At 55.1% G+C, this 19,870-nt stretch overlaps 1 protein-coding gene across 1 annotated transcript in view; it reads right to left on the bottom strand.

The window, feature by feature from the left end:
* Positions 1-19,870, bottom strand: part of MICAL3 (microtubule associated monooxygenase, calponin and LIM domain containing 3) — a 122,195-nt gene that overhangs the window by 36,224 nt on the left and 66,101 nt on the right. Inside the window, 3 exon segments of the mRNA XM_033232996.1 lie at positions 3,561-3,698; positions 7,348-7,598; positions 17,898-18,093. Of these exon segments, the coding sequence (XP_033088887.1) occupies positions 3,561-3,698; positions 7,348-7,598; positions 17,898-18,093 (585 nt within the window).

The following is a 19,870-nucleotide window of genomic DNA, read 5'->3' as shown; positions in this document are numbered from 1 at the left end:
GCCAGCCCCTAAGCACGCACACACCCTGTCCCCACCTCCCACACTCAGAACTTGCACCGGCAGGAAGAGGGCGGCACGCTATGCTCTGAGGACACGGAGACCCGCACCACCTGAGACCCACAGGACCACTGGCCAGGGGATCTGCAGGCTCTCCTAGGGTTCAAGCCCAGCCACCCCCAAATTACCCCTAAGGGTTTTAATTTCAGGAGAAAGGAGTTACGCTCTGATGTCCATATACAAGAGTCTGCACAGATCAAAGCCCCAGGCTGGGGAGCAGGAACTAACGGCGCCCGGTTAGGTGGATTTCTTAAAAAGCTGTGTGGAAATGGGAGAGCACAGCCTCAGAAGCAACGTCTTCTCTCCACAGGCCAGGCACTTAGAAGACACTGGTAATGTTTTATTCCTTGACCAGGGTGGCAGTTATATGAGTTTTTGTTTCTTTAATAATTCCTTAAGCTTATGTTTATCTTTTATGCACAGTTTGTAAGATGATGGTTCAAATCTAGCGTTTGAAGAACTGCATGAAACAGGTTTGGAAGGGAACAGACAGGCCACGTCACAGGGAGAGATGGGTGGGTTCCCAGACTAGCTGACAGTTAGGGCCATGCACCTCCCTGAGATGCCAGAGCGGCCCACGGAGCTGGCCATGCCAAACGCTATCCTACAGCAATGGCACCTGCTGGGAAGCAGCGGGGAGACGCCTCAAGTATTTCTATTGGTTACCACCTCGGTGTGAGAACACTGCTTTTGGCCACTCAAGGAAGACAGTTCCTCAAATACCAGGGAGTGGGACTTCTGACGCAAAGACAAAAGAATTCATGGCTGCATTGTACCAATTCTGAAAAGGAGGAACAAAAGCCCCGTTTCGAACAGAATCCGGCCCGTGCCATGGAGAGGGCCACTATGCCTGACAGATTTGTTGGGGTGAATCTAGGTACCCAGGGATCCAGATGGCAACCCTACACTCTTGCTGGCAAGTGAACTGGAGGCCAGCACCAAGGAGACCCACAAAGGCCTCCCAGCCGGGCACAGCCCAGGGCACCCTGGGTTAGCCTGACCCGCCCTGGTGCCTTGGTCCTTCACGTGGCTCTCCTGTAGACTTTCTACTAAGAAATGCCTGTGGTAGAGTCAGGTGGGTGAGAGGTCTACACTCCTTGGCAGTACCTTGAAAGGAACAATCGTCACAAAGACAAAACAACAGGTGAGAAGTTATCAACGCAGCAGCAGCGGTGTTGAAAGAGACACAGCTTGAGGGGTGGATCTGGGGGTGAAATTCAGGTTAAGACGGAGTGCAGGGTGCTAGAAGCTGCCACGCAGGTTGATGAGCCACACGCTATGAAAGCCAGGAGCCACTGACCCGCTCAGTTCTTGGTTTCCCTCAGCCGCCAGCTGGGGGTCTCTTGCCCCACTGCCCTAGGGACCCACACCCTCTAGAAGGGGAGCCGGCTGTCCCTGTGCAAAGAGCAGTGGCCCTCCCCTGCGGCTGTGTGCCTGTTTCTCCCACTGTCGGGAGGACACAGGGACAGGCTGCTGAAGCCCCATGAGCTCCCATGAGTGCATCCCAGAAGTGACCGCTAGGACAGTGGTGCTGCTGGGGCCAACGCTGCCCTTCCTCCGGCAGTGTCTGACAACTCGTGGAGGGATTTTTGGTGTCTTCGTGGGTGGTGGAGGCTGCATGGACATTGTAAGGGTGGAGGCCAGAATGTTAAACCTTCTGTGAGGGAAAGAGCTGTCCTGCCCCAAATGCCAGTAGTCCCTTGGTGAGAAACATACAGCTCAAGAAAAGTTTAGGAAGGACAACTCAGGCTGCTCAATGATCTCTTGCACTTGATGAGACGCCTGCAGCTCAGGCTGGATTTGGCTGGTGTCACCCCTGGTCACACCCAGCCTGTCAGCTGAATAGCATCCACCCATCCTCTGCCCGTCCCTCTCCACCGTCATCCTCCCATAAACCCCCTGGTTTTGACTGCCTCCTTCTCTGATACCTTGGTAGGCATGTGGAATATCTTCTGATTCCTCCCCTTTCACACTCAATCGGTACCCACCTCATTCTCAACACACTTGAAAAATCTCAGTGCCAAAAACGTTCCTTTGGCTCTGGCCTTTTTACCCGACTCTATCAATAAAAACCTGCCTGTGTCTGTCCTGCCTGCCCTCCTGCTTCCCTCTGAGCTGCCCTGAAGGAGGGGGTGTGCGTCTGATCCATGCAAGGGCGGGCTGTCTGGCAAGACATGCAGGTGCCCCCACCCGCCTCCGCCGCCCTGGCATGCACTTGCAACAGGCCCAGGAGTCTAGTGTTAAGGTACCAGCAGAGCCGCCTAGAGAGAGGTTACGGTGAGTGGGGAGAGAATGAACATCACCAGACTACCTCCGGAGACCGTCTCCAGCCAGGCCTGCACCGCCGCGCGGCGTATGGAGGGAAGGTCGGGCACTGAATTTAAAACAGACGACAAATACAAAGTTACACAGCAATATGTGTTCCCAACAAGGAGAGCCGAGGTCATCCTTAAAATCCCAAACCGAAGAGAAACTGAGATGGTGTTCAGGACAGAGGCCTGTCCGGCACCAACAAGGGGTGCGAGCCCTGTTGTTAGCCTGTGTGATGGAGAATTGGAATGCGAAGAGAAGAGGGAAAACCCAAGGGAGGGCCGCCGCTGGCCCAGGGCTGCAGAGCGCTCCCGAGCTCACAAGCCAGCCCAGTGCTGCAGGTGTTCACAGTGCCATCACAAGCCGGAAATGGAGGCTGGTCTTGCCTACAGGTGAAGATTTGCAGCCAGGGAGGAACAAACGTCTTATTAAACGCTGTTTCATGATGGCAGGAAACGCCCCTTTTGTATGCTCAGAGCCTGGCAGGGTGTGTGGCCCGTGACCGGTGCTGAATGAAAATGTGAACACATAGGAGTGACAGCAGAGGTGACACCGAGGGTGGGTATTTGGAAGACAGCACGCTGGGGAGGATGGCATAGCGGCCACCACGTCCCTCAACAGTCTCCGTGGTTCTTCTTATTGCTATTTCTTTATTAAAAGAAGCCAGAATGAGGTGCATCTTCATCCTACTGTGTGACACAGATCGTCCCACCTAAAGCCTGGGGCTGGAGATGATGCTACTCTAGAGGCCTCCTGGATGGAAATCTCTTCCCAAGACTTCATTTCACTTCCAAACACGCCCCTCCCGCCCCCTTCCTGCCAACACACATTCACGTCCAGACACACTCTGTGAGGGAAGGACCAGAACGTTTTACAAAGTGAGGAAAGAGCAGCCGTGGCCAGAAACATGAGAGAAAGACAGGAAATTCTTGGTTTACCCAAGATCACCTTCATTTTACCACTTTGCATCAACAGAGAAAGTGTCCACAACCTCTTAATCCACAGAGAACTTTACATATCCTCAGATGAAAAGTGCAGGCGTCACAACTGACAGCAGCAAAGCGGGATGCGCCCGGCTCCTGTGTGTGACCTCACGCGAGGCTCTGCCCTGACAGAAAGGCCCCCTGTGGTGACAGAGGCAGCAGGCGAGCGGTGCTCCGGGCACACTGCAGCCTGCGGCTGGGAGCGTTTACCTCTGGAAGCAGAGGACTCAGAGGCCGGCGCCATCCTCTCTTCCTCCTCTCTCTCACGGATATGAGTCCAGTGCACGTCAGCCTGGATCTCCAGAGGATCCGCCGCCTGCATGACCTGCTGGAGCCTCTGGTTCCCGGCTAGTATCCCAGGATCAAGGGGTAGAGAAATGAGGTGGGGAAGGAGGTGATGAAATAGCATGGGAAAGGAAACAGAAAGAGAAGTTACAGCATTGGCCAGGATCAGTATGAATCAGAAAGAAGTAAAACTTAAGAACATGTATGCACAAGTATACACACACACAGAGACACACGGACACACAGACACACACGCACAGTCCTGCTGCTCATTAAGTGTGACCCGGTCATTTCCAGCCGTATGTGTACCATTACATTCAGTGAAGAGAATCACACATTCCTTTCTGAGACTCCTTTCATCCTAAGCGGCATTCAGGCGACCCATGTGCCAAGATGGAAACAGAGCAGATTGCAGCCTGCTCCAGAGCAGGCCCAGCCCCAGGGGCCACAAGGACCTGCTTGCATCCTAAGCTGAATTCAAGCGACCCATGTGCCAAGATGGAAACAGAGCAGATTGCAGCCTGCTTCCGCAGGCCCAGCCCCAGGGGCCACAAGGACCTGCTTTGTGCCTAGCACAGTGTGAGACCTCAGGAATGCACTACCCTGCCCCTCTGCTGGTCACACAGCAAGGTGCCCAGCACCACTCACCCAGCTGATGGCCAGGTGACGAAAGAGGTGGGAAGAGATTGTGTCATTCTGCCACCAGCTGGCCAGCTCACACAGGACAGAGATAGACTTTGCTGGCACTTTGGTTGGCATCTTCTGCAGCTGGAGCTGCTGCTCAAGAGAAACAGTCCCCCTCCCTTAGCGGGCCTCATGCTGCATGCTAGGTCTGAGGCAAGGACATGGATCCCAGCGGAGGGTAGAGTCAGGGGAGGCGATGGCTGGGAGGGAAGCAGAGCTCTTTCATGTCCATTTCCAAACCTTTGGAAGTTCACAGGCGAGAATGAGACCAACACCTCTGAGGTCAAAGTCCTTACCTGAAAACTCCATGTGGTGCCCTGCTTATCACCTCTGGAAACAAGGCCTGGTTTCTCAGCTATATGGAAACTCACCAGTGGCCCCTCCGGATCCCTGCCCTGTGGGATCCCTGTACTTAGTGTCGAACCGTGCCACACAGTTGGGTTAAGATAAAGGGACAGCCAGCAACTGGGAAGGGAGGTGGCTGTTCAGGCAGCAAGAGCAGGTGCCACCTGATCTGAAGGATTTGTGTTCCTGCCAGGAGCCAGCTTCCATCTGGGAACGGGTGACATGCCTCCTCTGAGTCTAACCAGACAATCTGGCCTTGGCTTCAATCACTATGACAGTCTCTTCAAGCAACAGGGAATGTGAGACGGGCAGAAAGGACCAGCAAGACCGCCCAGTGTCATGAGCTCTGCCATACGTGGGGTATCAGCCCGTTGCTGGAGTTGCTGGTCTCTATAGATTTGTGGACTTTTTCTAAGGTCAATTTGCCTTTCTTTATGGTGCTGGGTGTGACTGAGTCACAGCAGAGTCACCTAACAGCCTGGATGTCACAGGACTCTCTCTACCTCCTCAGCAACAAAGAGAAGAGAGGCATTCTTCTCTCAGAGTCCTGCTGTGCTTCGTGGTAATACATGCAGCCCTGGGGATGTATCGACAGCACAAGCCAGCATTTCCTCCTTTCTTGGAGAGGCATTAAAGTCACCTGTGCTGGTGACAGGAGGTTTCCTGCATCAGAGAAGCAGCCAAGTCTTGGCTGGAGATGAGGAGTTTGCAGCAAAACATATGGGGCACAGGTGGAGCCACGTTCCATGAGGCCACTTCTGGAGCCTTCTCCAACTTCCTCCAGAACCTCTTCTGACTCACATGCTACTTTGTGCCTGGCTGTCTGGGCAGGCTGGGACCAGCGAGGTGTGTGCAGAGCTCAGTTCCATAAAACACAAGCCTTTGTCTGTGAGACGTGCTCTTGGAGGCACATTTTGGATGGCTACCAGGGAGCTGTGGTAGAAGGTGGGCACGGGGCAAAGGGGGTACCTTTCAATGCCCTCAAATCTTCCTGTGGGAGGTACCTGGCGTGGCCACCCGCCTTGCAGGAGTGGTGTGTCCCGGGGCAGTACTCCCCTTCTACAGCAGGGGGAGCCAGAAACCCACACAGCATCCGGAATCCCACAGGAGGATAAGTCGGGAGGGAAGAGAAGGGAGCAGTGGTGTCCAGCCACTGCCTGCACAGGCACTGAGGTCGGCTGCCCAACAGACTCACACCTGGGCTAGGGACACAGGCTTCTGTCGGGGACTCTCGGAGTTTAGCCGAATTTGTCAGTACGTGTTTGTGTAGTTAAAGCTCATTTCCTACAGGAAATGAAAAGGGAACACGCTTCGACCCTAAGCTGTGCCGGAGCTCAGAGCTGCCAAGTGATCGTCATCACATGGAGATGACGATGTCTGGAACAGTGCAAACAAAACACCGTGCCTGGACCAGCTGTGCGTGCTCACTCCGCTGGCTAGCAGAGGCCATGCCGGCACCTGGCTCTGCAGACACGGCGGCATGGAGGGAGAGCCCAGGTTCACAGACCCCATTTCTCCTACAGCAGACTGGGTGTGGGGTGCGGGCCACTAAGGGCTGCCTGTGGGTCCTGCCCAGCTTCTGCCTCTGGAGGGAAGAGTAGAGAACTGGAAAAGCAGCTCCTTAGGGAGCCCGAGGAAGTCCCTGACCCCGACCGCTCAGGCGGACGCCCAAGGGTCCACCTCACTGGGGCCAGCATCCCGGAGCTGCACAGCTCCTGGGGAACTGGATCAGGAACATGAGCTCTGTCAGGGAAAGGCTTAGGCCTGTGTGCCAGAGAAAACAGATCCCCGGATGAGACTGGGCAGCAAGCACACAGGACCCGGGAGAAGCAGAGACGAGCTCAGTGCCAGCTCTGTAGGGTCTGGGGCCACCGAGAACTCAACTGCTCCTCTGACCATTGCAGGGAGTCACTGATGCTCAGAAGTTAAAGGTCATGTCCTTCCTGATCACTCCACATCTATCTTGTGGGGACTCAGATCTCCACCTGCCCCAGCTCCGTCTTCACCATCCCCCAGGCTTCTGTGCTGCCAGAGCAGAGAAAGAATGGCCTTCTCTCCTGCACAGGCCCAGCACGTCCCTCCTCATCACTTGAGGCCACACACAGCCAGAGATAGGGGCAGAAGAGAAAAATCTCAAGTCCAAGGTAAGAGACTATTTCAGAACCAGCCAAAGCAGCTGGCCCCTGAGCCTGAGTCTCCCTTCAGGACACTGTCCCCCAAACGCTGCCCTGGGTGCCATCGACTGAGCCCAGTCCAGTGGGCACTAATCTCATAGCCACCTCCGAAACCCTAGACTAGGATCAAGGAATCCTCTAGAAAGCTAAATTCTCTTTCTTTATTAAAATAAGTTTTTCAACTGAAACTAAAGGGCAAAAAGAGAAAACGAGGAGGAGACAAGAATGAGTGGCCTAACTTGGACGAGTCCTTGGACCGGCTCTCTGCCTTCCACTTCCAATTTCTAAACCAACGTGCACAAGGGACATTATTTCCACTGCCAACCGTCTGCTCAACGCCACAGTGTCCTTCCCTCTGCCCCCCATGTCTAAAGTCGGGAGGGGTGGTCCCCGGGCTGTGCAGGAGGCACGCCTGTGTGACGTCAGCCCCAGAAACCTCTTACACCCACGCGTGAAACAGATCACCTTGGGAGGCAGGGCAGGGTTAGGAGCAGAGATTTTGTTCTGACCTTCACTGGACTCTTCCTCCTCCTCGTCATAGTCCTCCTCCTCCTCCTCTTCATATTCTTCCTCCTCCTCTTCCTCTTCATTCCCAGGCCCAAAGCTCTTGGAGGCCTCTAGCTCCTCTTCACTTTTCCCTTTCAGAAGGGCATGGATCCGCACGGCCTCCTTCCACGGAACGCCACCCAGGTCAGAGGGGGGCAGGCGAGGCTCCTCCTCCTCCTCCTCGTCCTCCTCCTCCATCTCAGACTCGGAACTACTGTGAGGAAATAACCACACGGCCAGAGTGAGGGAATGAAGAAAAACTGAGAAGGGGTAAGGGAAGGACCACCGTCAGAAGCAACGCGTCCCAGGCACAGGAGCGGCTGAGCAGGCGGAGAGAGGCGGGAGGGCAGAGAGAGCGACGCCAGCAGGACAGGGTACCCGGGCATCAGAAGCCACCTACCCAAGCCTGAATAAGGGGACAAAGGGAAGAATGTCTCCTGCTCACAGACCTCGCGCACTTCTCCTCAGGTGGATGGGGTGGGGAGGGGACCACCAAGGGCTGCCTGTGGGTCTGGCCCAACCTCTGCCTGTGGAGGGGAGCGTGCAGAACTGGGAGAGCAGCTCCTTAGGGAGACCATGGAAGTTCCTGACTGCAACAGCTCAAACTTAAGGCACAGCCCCATCCCTCAGGGTGCTTCAACCAGCAAACACCGAGATCGCTGGTTTAAGTTTCACAGGGCCTTGAGGGCACAAGCAGGGGCAGCGGACTCCTGATATAAACCCATGACACTGGGAATCGAGAATGGTGGTCCTGGCCTGCCGTCTAGTTAGAGGAACTCAATTCTGCGTGACTGCGGCCTGTCAGAAGCCTCTCAGGAGAGCTGTGGGCGTGGTGGGGGAAGCGGGGCCCAGAGAGGCCTGGACTGAACCAGCTGATGATCAAGGTCCGTGTGCCGGGGTGGGGCGACAGATTCCATTTCCTGGCACTCCTCAGAACCCACCACGTGCCGTGGGGACACACAGGGAAATGACGGCAGAGGCACCGCTCACTGCAAAGCCACAGGACAGAGACGACAGGGAAAGGGTGGGGACAAACCTCCAACCCCAGGGCCGTCGCTCCTGCCGGCTGCTGCACTGCCAAGCACTCCCCTCGCAGCTGCAGGCAAGCACGGTGGACATAGGAAGCTGCACCCCCGTGAGAACGCACACGCCACAACGCACACTACCCAAACCGTAGCTCCTCGCTCTGGCCACCCTCCTGCAGCAGTGTACCCCACTCCTGCCCTGTGGAGGGAGGCGGGACAGGAACAACACCGGGTTCCCCGCAACCTGTGGGGCTCCAATACGCGCAAAACCCCCAACATTGCTGCATAAATGGAGATGTTTCTGAGTGTTTCGTGGTCTGATCATTCCTAAAGCATCTTTTTCAGGAGAGGCCTTGCCTGCAGTGAGAGGCTGGGGGCAATCGGCTTTCACGTTAAAGCCACAGCCTGACCTCTGACCCAACAAAACCCAAGAACATCAGGCACGAGGGAGCATCTGCCCTGACCTCTCGCGAGGGTGTGTCCTCTCTCTGCCCAGGCAGGCTCTTCCACAGCCCGCTTGTGTGTGAGAGGGCGAACCAGCGAATACGCCACGATGAGCACTGAGGGGCACTGCCAGGGTGATCACTGCCAGGTGAAGAAGCTCGCCTTGTCCAAAGGCAGCACCCCAGCCCTTGTCTTGGCTTCAAGAAGGTAACCCAGACATGCCTGGGATGCCCTGTCTATGGGGCTGTCACTGTTTGCCAGGGGCCTCAGGTCATGTTGCATAGTCTAGTAATGTGAGTAGGATGAGGCTTTGGGTCGCACGGTATCCAGTGACCTGGAGACTGACATCAACCATATGGACAATCGATCAATCTATCATTGCCTACGTCATAAAAACTCCAAACACAGAGTCCCAGGATTCCTCAGGCGAGCAACACTCCTGGCGTATCATCACACATCGATACCAAGAGAGTACGGCCGTCCTGGCCCCACAGTGAGCACAACGGAAACGGAGTCTGGTTCCTTCCTGGACTCACCCGACGTACTTCTCTTCCCTTGGCTCACTGACATCTGTGCCCTTTCCCTGTAATGAACCATAACCATGAGGACAACAGCTTTCGGTGAGTTCTGCGAGTTCTAGCAAACTGTCAAACCTGCAGGTGATTCCGGGAGACTCCGGAACTCGCCACTGGGGTCAGAAGTGGGGCAGTCTTGTGGGCTGTATTCCCTCTTTCCAGTTGGCCGATTCCTCACTGTGCCACACCAGCTCTGCTACTGGCTGGCTGCGGGACTGTGAGTTGATTATTCGTGCACTCTGAGTTTGTTCATTCATTTACTTGGCGAACATTTCTGAGCACCCCCGGCTCAGCCAGTGGACACAGGAATATGCCACGAGGAGCTCAGGGTAGTAAATTGGCTTCACTCATTCATTTACCTGAATAAAACGTACTCAATTATCTTCCCCTTACAACGCACTTGCTAGACACTGCAGGGAACACAAAGGTGACACAGAAAAGACTCTTATGCTCAGCTGGGCCCGGTAGCGCCCATCTGTGATCCCGGCACTGTGGGAGGCTGAGGCGGGTAGATCATTTGAGCTCAGGAGTTTGAGACCATCCTGGGCAACCATGGGTACACCCTGTCTCTACAAAAAATAAAGTTACAAATAAAATTTAAAAAAAAAAGCTCCTTATTCTCAAGGGGAGGAAAGGTGTGGCACGCACAGCATGCTAAAGCGTAGCAGAACACAAGCACAGTGGGCGGAGGGCGGGGAGGAGAAGTCTGAAGTGGGCAAACCTAAGACTGGGCCATGGAAAACCTGGCATCTGGATTTTGATTATTTTCGGCATCACTTTTTTCTTTTTGAGACAGAGTCTCACTCTGTCGCCCAGGCTGGAGTGCAGTGGCCGGATCTCAGCTCACTGCAAGCTCCGCCTCCCGGGTTTACGCCATTCTCCTGCCTCAGCCTCCCGAGTAGCTGGGACTACAGGCGCCCGCCACCTCGCCCAGCTAGTTTTTTGTATTTTTTAGTAGAGACGGGGTTTCACCGTGTTAGCCAGGATGGTCTCGATCTCCTGACCTCGTGATCCGCCCGTCTTGGCCTCCCAAAGTGCTGGATTACAGGCTTGAGCCACCATGCCCGGCCTTTCGGCATCACTTTTACTGGTATTCTTTTGCCTTACGTTGGTGTTTTCATTACTTTCTTATTAATGAACACAATACACAACCTAGTGCATGTCATTTAACACTGTCTGAACACAAAGCAAGGCTCAGGATGCATCTATGCTCATCTCAAATCTTCGCTGGGCCAAGGGCAGGCCCCCGGTTCCTCCTTCCCAGCCGAGCACCTGGGGCCTATGCAAGGCGGCCCAGCAGTTGGCAGCAGGGTAGGGCCGCACTGCAGTTCACTGGGAGGGGCCTCAGTGCAGGCCTGTCCTCACCCTGCGCCACGTCGTGAAGACAGCTGCACAGGCACGATGTGGCACTGAAGAAATGCCCCGAGATGAGGCCAGCGAGGCCAGCCCACAGCCGTTAGTGTCCCATCAGCTGGTTCCACAACAGCTCAAGGACCATGGGAGCACAGAAGACAGCAGAAAGCAACCCTCACCTCTGCACCAGCTGCAAACCCAGCCCACCTCCCAGAGACCTTGGCGCTTGCTTCTGCAGCCCCCAGACAGGCCACCCTCTCTTTGGGAAGGACACAGAGGAACCCAGCAGGGGTTTCCAACTCCTTTCCAGTCCATCATTTTCAAAGGACCAGGGCAGTCTCTGGGTCTGCCCAGATCCTGAGAGTCACACACAAGATTCGCAGTGTGAATTCAGTGCCTGGAGGCTCTGAGCACCTGCATCTCTGGAGGGAGGGGGCAGAGGAGGGAGGCACCTGGAGGGAGGGGCAGAGGAGGGAGGCACCTGGAGGGAGGGGCAGAGGAGGGAGGCACCTGGAGGGAGGGGCAGAGGAGGAAGGAACCAGGAGGGAGGGGGCAAACAAGGGAGGAATCTGGAGGGAGAGGGCAGATGAGCGAGGAACCTGCAGTGGGGCCGACCTTAGCCTGCAAACTTCTTCAGCACAGAAGATCACTATACCAGAAACAAATGCAACACAGACAACCAACTTCACCCTCCCTCTGGGGAGAGGGTGACTTTTCAGAACACTGCCTCCCAGGAGAGACGGGGGTCAGAAGATCTAGTTATCAGGATTACCTTTCCCACCTCACAGGATCTGTTTTGGCACTGGTGACAACGTATTGCCCTGTGAGATTGCTTGATTCGAGTCTGCCTCCCCCAGGGCCACACTCTCTCCAAGGGCAGGTGCTGGGTCCCTACTGTCCTCCTCACAGGGCCAAGCGTGGCCAGGACAGCAGGAATGTGCCAGGGGCTGCAGTGAAAGCCAGGACAGGCTTACGCTACTTTCAGAGGCGTCAGAGGTTGCACCCCAACTGTCCCCCGGAAAAGCCTCCATCAGAAGGTGCTGGCTGTTCCAGTTAGAAGAGTGTCCAGCAAAATCCCTCCCTGCCTCAGTTTATACCCAGCCACTCAATTCAAAGCACCTGCTGTGAATTTCCCCCCAGCTGTCTTCTCACTGAGACACTGGTGGACCCAGCATGGGAAAGAAATCCAACGGGCACGCCCACTTGATTCTAAACAGACAAGGTTAGACCTACTTGATGCGCTCTGCAGCCCTCTGCGTGTCAATAGGGGTAGATCTGAGGATGACAGTGATTGACGGAGGGTGGCCCTGACCGCATGTCTGCAGCACAAGCTGCTTTCCCCGGGTAGCTCATTTAATCACACAAATGCTGTAGGTCACGGGGCTGCCCTGCTTTTATAAATGATGAGACTGAAGCCTAAGGAAGTCGGGTCATTTGCATAAGGAGAAGTCGGGATTCCACCAGGGCCCACACGGTGTCACACTGTGCCTTCCTGGGTGGTTCTCCCAGAGCCCAAGAGTTCCCAGTCAGTAGCCTCTGTCAGAGTGACAAGACCAGGAAGAAGGTCTTGATCAAGCTCCTGGCTGCCGGGATGCAACCTGAGAAGACCAGGAATTCAAGCAGACCCTACCACGAATGAACAGGCTGCTGCCAGCAACCACTTGAAATTCCTGGGTAGTTTTCTTTTCTTTTCTTTTTTTTTTTTTTTTTTTTGAGGCAGAGTCTCGCTCTGTCGCCCAGGCTGGAGTACAGTGGCCGGATCTCAGCTCACTGCAAGCTCTGCCTCCAGGGTTCATGCCATTCTCCTGCCTCAGCCTCCCGAGTAGCTGGGACTACAGGCGCCGCCACCTCGCCCGGCTAGTTTTTTGTATTTTTTTAGTAGAGACGGGGTTTCACCATGTTAGCCAGGATGGTCTTGATCTCCTGACCTCGTGATCCGCCCGCCTCGGCCTCCCAAAGTGCTGGGATTACAGGCTTGAGCCACGGCGCCCGGCCTCCTGGGTAGTTTTCAAAGGGCAATGGGGAATCATGGTTTTCACTTTTGAATTAACCCACTCGTAATCAGAGGGACTCGGCAATCCTCTGTCCGGTTGGGCCGTGCCCCTGGGTTCCCTTCCCTGACAACTGTGCAAACACTCTAATGCTGAGCAGGCTGCTGGAGAAGATGGACATCATGCGGCAAGCTTCACACGGTGGAAATGTAATCCACGCTAAAGCTAGTGTCCTGCTCGGCAATGGCTCAGGAACTGCCTCTGCAGGAAAAGTGGGTGAGGCGGGAGGGACAGAACAGGCAGAAATCCCCACTTATTCACGGCCAGTCTTGAAGGAGTAGACTTCTCTCACTTGCGTGTTATTCTGATAGAGAGCAGCGCGTGCCATCTACTTTCCTGTGACCTCGCCTGTCTCATCAGAAAACGTACCTGTGAGTGCTAGCCCTCCTGACTTCTCCCCAGAGCCAAGAATGTGGAAACGCTGAAGATCTTCAGCACATGGGCACTCTGCCAGCTGCCTTTGCTGCCTGGGGCACATTCTTCCAGAAAGGAAGGCAATCATGGAAAAACAACACTAACATCACAAAGCCAGCTCTCCCTGGGCTTTGGCCAACTGACCTTTCCAGTGAAAACAAAGGTGCTATTTCCAGGGTCTCCTCCAGGAGATAGGTTCCACCTTGACTGCAAGGTAGAGGTATGAAGCTGATTAGGCCTGGGCCAAGGGTCTGAGACAAGGTTTAGGATTTATAGGCGCTTGTGTGACTAAACAATGAATCGATTATGAGACTCACCTGGGGATCTGTTAGAAACGGACCTTCCTGGCCTCCACCCCAAACCCACTGAATTAGATACTCCAGGGAGGGCCTAGAAATTACGTTTGTTTTGTTTTGTTTTGTTTTTGAGCCAGGGTCTCACTCTTGTCACCCAGGCAGTGAACTCCTGGGCTCAAGCGATCCTCTCGCTTCAGCCTCCTGAGGAGCTGGGACCACAGGAGCGTACCACCACGCTGGCTAACCTTAGAGACTGGATCTTGCTCTGTTGCCCAGTCTGGTCTTGAACTCCTGGACACAAGTAATCCTCCTGTCTCGGCCTCCCAAAGGGCTGAGATTACAGGTGTGAGCCACCACGCCTGGCTGCAATTTTATTTTTAACCAAGCATCCCAGGTGATGTTTATCATCAGAGCAATTTAGAAAAATTAAAGGGGTGTTCCTCAAATTGTGGTCTTCGGACCACAGCATCACCTGGGAACTTTTTAGAACTAAAAATTCTGGGGCTTTACCCCAGAGGCACTGAATCAGAAACTCAGCCCAACGTGCTGTGCTTTCATCACAAGCCCTGGGTGACTCTGGCATGGGAAAGCTTGGTTATCAACATTCTTGGACAGGGTGAGTTTCAGCCTAGCCCAAGTCCGGGCATTAACCCCCCATTTGAGGAAACCAATACAAGACCGCCTGGTCCTGCCCCTCCCAGTGAGGGAGACCTGTGCTGCACCAGGAGAGGAAGAGCAGCAGTAACTCTGGGCATCGGCCTTTGTCTGTGCTTCATATGACTTAATCCTCAAAACAAACCTATCAAGTGCAGCACCTTTGCAGATGAGGAAACTGAGGCATGGAGAGGTTAAGTAAATTGCCAACAGCTAGCAGGTGGCAGAGCTGGACTTCAAATCCAGGCTTTGACTCCAAAGTCAGGTTCTGAAACATCACGCTGCTGTCCCCTGCAGCAGAGGCCAGAGTTAAGAGTTCACTAAACTTGTGAAATGAGAGTTCCTTGGCTGGAATGGTTAATGCCTTAAAATGATACCATTTCTCATCTTCCAGTCTAACATTTCAGCAAGGAAGGGCGAGGGCTGAAGGGCACCCACTCTGCGCTTGGTGCTGTAGGGAAGACAGAGAAAAACACCACACACTTCTTGTCCTGTGTCCTACGGCCACCCAGGGAAGTAAGACATTTATAGCTCCTTCCCCGGGGTGCTGTTTTTTTTTTTTTTTTTTTTTGAGACAGAGTCTTGCTCTATCTCGCAGACTGGAGTGCAATGGCATGATCCTGGCTCACTGTAACCTCCACCTCCCAGGTTCAAGTGATTCTCCTGCCTCAGCCTCCTGAGCAGCTGGAACTACAGGCAGGTAGGCAGGTCCGGATAATTTTTGTATTTTTTGAAGAGACAGGGTTTCACCCAGTTACCCAGCCTGGTCTCAAACTCCTGGGCTCAGGTGATCCGCCTGCTTCGGCCTCCCCAGAGTACTGGGATTACAGGCATGAGCCACCGTACCAGCTCGGGCTCTTCACTTTTTTTTTTTTTTTTTTTTTGAGACAGAGTCTCGCTCTGTTGCCCAGGCTGGAATGCAGTGGCACAATCTTGGCTGACTGCAACCTCCACCTACCGAGTTCAAGTGATTCTCCTGCCTCAGCCTCCCAAGTAGCTGGATTACAGGTGTGTGCCGACACACCTGGCAAGTTTTTGTATTTTTAGTAGAGACGGGGTTTCACCATGTTGGCCAGGCTGGTCTTGAACTCCTGACTTCCAGTAATCTGCCCACTTCAGCGTCCCACAGTGCTGGGATTACAGGTGTGAGCCACTGCATCTGGCTGGGCTCTTCACTTTTTTTTTTTTTTTTTTTTTTTAGATGCAGTTTCGCTCTTGTTGCCTCGGCTGGAGTTTGATGGCACGATCTCAGCTCACTGTAGCCTCTGCCTCCTGGGTTCCAGTGATTCTCCTGCCTCAGCCTCCCGAGTAGCTGGAATTACAGGCGACGGCCACCACACTAGGCTAATTTTTTGTATTTTTAGAAAAGACGGGGTTTCACCATGTTGGCCAGGCTGGTCTTGAACTTTTGGCCTCAAGTGATCCACCTGCCTCAGCCTCCCAAAGTGCTGGGATTACAGGGGTGAGCCACCGCCCAGCTCTTCACTTTTAAGAGACTATTTTTCATTCTGTATAGCACTGAATGCTAATTTTAATTTTTTTTTTTTTTTTTGAGATGGAGTCTCACCGTCTCCCAGGCTGGAGTGCAATGGTGCAATCTCAGATCACTGCAATCTCAGATCACTGCAACCTCCGCCTCCTGGGTTCAAGTGATTCTTGTGTGAGCCACTGTGCCTGGCCTTTATTTTAATTTTTAATTTTAATTTTTTTTTGAGATGGAGATTCGCTCTGTCACACAGGCTGGAGTGCAGTGGTGCAGAGGCGTGATTTCGGCTCACTGCAACCTCCGCCTCCCAGGTTCAAGCAATTCTGGTGCCTTAGCCTCCCAAGTAGCTGGGATTACAGGTGTGCACCACCATGCCTAGCTAATTTTTGTATTGTTATTAGAGACAGGGTTTCAGTATGTTGGCCAGGCTGGTCTTGAACTCCTGACCTCAAGTGATGTGCCCACCTCGGCCTCCCAAAGTGCTGGGATTACAGGCATGAGCCATGGCGCCCAGCCTGAATGCTAGTTTTAAAATCTTTTTTTTAACTTGAATCTGAGTAAGATGGGGACGTGTGTTGCATTGCGTAGATGCTGACTGGCTTCCTGTTTTCTGTGCTGCCCTCCTGTCATACCTGCTATAAATGCCAGGGGTTAGCCTTCCTGGAATGTCCTTGCTACATTACATGAACTGCTGCCCCACTGCCTCTCACAGTTTATAAATTACAGTGGAGAAAATGGCGCTGACGCACACTTAGCCCAAGGTCAAGCCAGTAGCTCTGCTCAAGGGTTTCTAAATGCGTTTTGACACACGCATCTCTCACCATCACTGCAGAGCCAGTGAAGAGAGAGTGTGGGCTCCCCCTCATCTGGGCACAGTGAGGACAGTGGGGCCTCTGCGGGTGCCCTGGATAGAGAAGCAGAGTTCTAGATGAGGATTCGTCAGCGGTGACAGCTTTGGAACTGCAGACGCCAAGGCAGAGGCTGCCCGTCATCCATGGAGGAGCAGTCTGGGAGGCAGCCCAAGAACGAGTCTAGTCAGAGGGCGTCTGACACGAGGGCTGACGTGGTGGGTGCAGCTGAAAGCAGCTTGGCCCAGCACACACCTTCTGGAAAGCGTTCTTGGACCTTAAAAAAAAAAAAACTGCTCTGCTCTCCTTATCCCCACATGTTCCCTTCATTGTGGCTAAATCAAGGTGCCTAGTGTGTGATTCAAACGCTCTCCAAGGTGACTTGGGGCCTCTGCCCCTCGGGGCTGCAGCCTGAGTTGCTGTCCTGAAGCCCTGCAGGACACTGGCCCCCTTTTGGTTCTTGGCTCTTGTGATCATCTGTAATTGGCTGAGCACTTTGAAGCCTTCTCCGCTGACACTGGGAGCCAGGGGATGCAGGGCAGCAGATACAGGGAGTCCTGGAATTAAAGCACGCACCTCCCCAAAGGCATCACCCAGCTGGAAGTGATTATAGCTCGGGAACTGCCTAAGCATGCATCCACTGGTGCTGCACGTGGCCCCTGGGGCACCAATTTTCAGTCCCTTTCTTTACCTACAGGAGAAAAAAAGATGCCTGGGGAGATGGGCTGGCCTCCCTCAAGACGGCCCGGTGCAGTGTGCTGGCAGTGCGCCGGCGGCTGAATCACCCAGTCCGTCTCTCCCCAAGTGCCCATCCTTCCCTCTGCTGAATCTGTAAATAACTGGGGGGCGGAGGCTGCTACTTTCCTTCCCAGTGACAAAGTTGGAGCTGGGGACATGTCAGTTCCTCAAGGAATAAATACTTCCTGAATCTCTGAATTGAGTCTGATGGAGGAGTCCTCACTGACTGCAAGATGAGGCTAAGAACCTGCAAGGGACTGGGGAGAATGGACTGTGGGCAGCAGGGAAGACAGCAGGCCTCCTGGGCTGGCACCTGGGAAGCCTGAGTTGGAATCTCAGCTCCAGCCTCTGTGACCCCAGCCGTGGTCACTGTCAGCGTCTTGGTTACTTTATAGGGCTCCTGTGAGGAGGACCCAGTGAGGCCACTGTGCAGAGCCACCTGCAAGGCCTCCGTGAGCCAAGTGCTGCTCTCAACAGTCAGGGCATGGACTCACTCTCCCCGCACGCCAATTCCGTGAGGAGGCAACGAGCGTTACCTCCCTTCACGGAGAGGAAACTGAGGCATGCAGAGGTGAGGAGGCTGTTAGGGCCGTGTGGCGGGTGGGCACCCTGCAGCCCTGCGTGCTGACCTGCTGGCAACGTCCTCCTCGGCGCCTGTGTCCAGCACGCTGCTCAGGTTGTGCTCGGCCTGGGTCTCCTCGGGCACCTCCTGCAGCGCCTCGGCCTGCCTCAGGGAAAGGCGGTAGTTCTCCAGCTCAATCCGCTCTGGGGTGCCCCTCAGCCGCTTGGCGATGCTGGGCTCCTCCAGGCCGTTCACGCCTGAACCTGCAGGACAAGCACAGAAGCACCGCACTGAGGTCCAACCACAGACGGGGCGTGGGGGTGGGGGCTGACACCCAGGCTGCAGGCCCTCCTGCCAGGACGTGGGGCAGGCCGAAGGCCAGAGCATTTGCGGAGTTGCCCCAGGCCAGAAAAGGACCCTGGCGTGAGAGTGGGAATTTCGCTATGTAGGAGAAAGGAAAGCGGCCCCATCTGCCCTCCAGGTCACGGCGTTCTCTCTCCTTCATCACCCTGAACCCCGGTCCCCAGAGGGGAGAGACAGTCTCCCCGCAAGGGTGACTGGTGGTGAGGGGTGTGGGACAGACCGCAGGCAGCCAGGAGCCAGGTGCCCCTGAAGCAGCCTTGCCTGAGAAGGGCATCCCTGGTGCAGCCTGCCCCAGGGATCCAGGCCCCCACCAGGTTCACGCCCCCCGACAGCCTGCCCCAGGGATCCAGGCCCCCACCAGGTTCACGCCCCCCGACAGCCTGCCCCAGGGATCCAGGCCCCCACCAGGTTCACGCCCCCCCACAGCCTGCCCCAGGGATCCAGGCCCCCACCAGGTTCACGCCCCACCACAGCCTGCCCCAGGGATCCAGCCCCCACCAGGTTCACGCCCCACCACAGCCTGCCCCAGGGATCCAGGCCCCCACCAGGTTCACGCCCAACCACAGCCTGCCCCAGGGATCCAGGCCCCCACCAGGTTCACGCACCCCCCCACAGCCTGCCCCAGGGATCCAGGCCCCCACCAGGTTCACGCACCCCCACAGCCTGCCCCAGGGATCCAGGCCCCCACCAGGTTCACGCACCCCCCCACAGCCTGCCCCAGGGATCCAGGCCCCCACCAGGTTCACGCCCCCCAACAGCCTGCCCCAGGGATCCAGGCCCCCACCAGGTACGTGCCCCGCCACTGAGGGGGCCCAGCCAGCTGCCTGCAGAACGTCTCACACTGCGGATCTGTCTCCTCACCGTTAGATAAGGCACTTTCTGTTTTATAAGGCCACGTGGGTGATGCTGCCCCTACTGCAGCATCGCTGCTCAGAGGAAGGACACCAGGCCTGACTGCTCACCGAGGTGGCGCCCAGGCCTCTCTCCAATGCACAGGCACACTTCCCCATCAGTCCTCCGTGGGTGATGCCCGGAAGCCACGGGGTGCCCTGGCTGCATCCTTTCACCCTGTGGTTTCAGCATCATTGGCGACCTCGGCCTGAGTCCTTTGCGTGCACAGGGGTCACACCAGGTGATTTTAAAATCCCATCACTCTGGCCGGGCACAGTGGCTCACGTCTGCAATCCCAGTACTTTGGGAGGCTAAGATGGACGGATCACAAGGTCAGGAGACTGAAACCATCCTAGCTAACAGGGTGAAATTCCGTCTCTACTAAAAAATACAAAAAATGAGCTAGGCCTGGTGGTGGGCGCCTGCAGTCCCAGCACTTTGGGAGGCCGAGGCAGGTGGATCACAAGGTCAGGAGATCAAGGCCATCTTGGCTAAAACGGTGAGACCCCGTCTCTACTAAAAATACAAAAAATTAGCCAGGCGTGGTGGCGGGTGCCTGTAGTTCCAGCTACTCAGGAGGTTGAGGCAGGAGAATGGCGTGAACCTGGGAGGTGGAGCTTGCAGTGAGCCAAGATGGTGCCAAGATGGTCTCGATCTATATTAGCCAAGATGGTCTCGATCTCCTGACCTCGTGATCTGCCTGCCTCGCCCTCCCAAAGTGCTGGGATTACAGGCATGAGCCACCGTGCCCGGCCTAATCTTTTATTTTTTAGTAGGGACGGGGTT

Source organism: Trachypithecus francoisi, unplaced genomic scaffold, assembly GCF_009764315.1.
Source record: "Trachypithecus francoisi isolate TF-2019V2 unplaced genomic scaffold, Tfra_2.0 Lachesis_group14, whole genome shotgun sequence".
Classification (NCBI taxonomy): domain Eukaryota; kingdom Metazoa; phylum Chordata; class Mammalia; order Primates; family Cercopithecidae; genus Trachypithecus; species Trachypithecus francoisi.
Note: the sequence above shows the minus strand (reverse complement) of the source record. Positions and strands in the feature narration are given on the sequence as shown.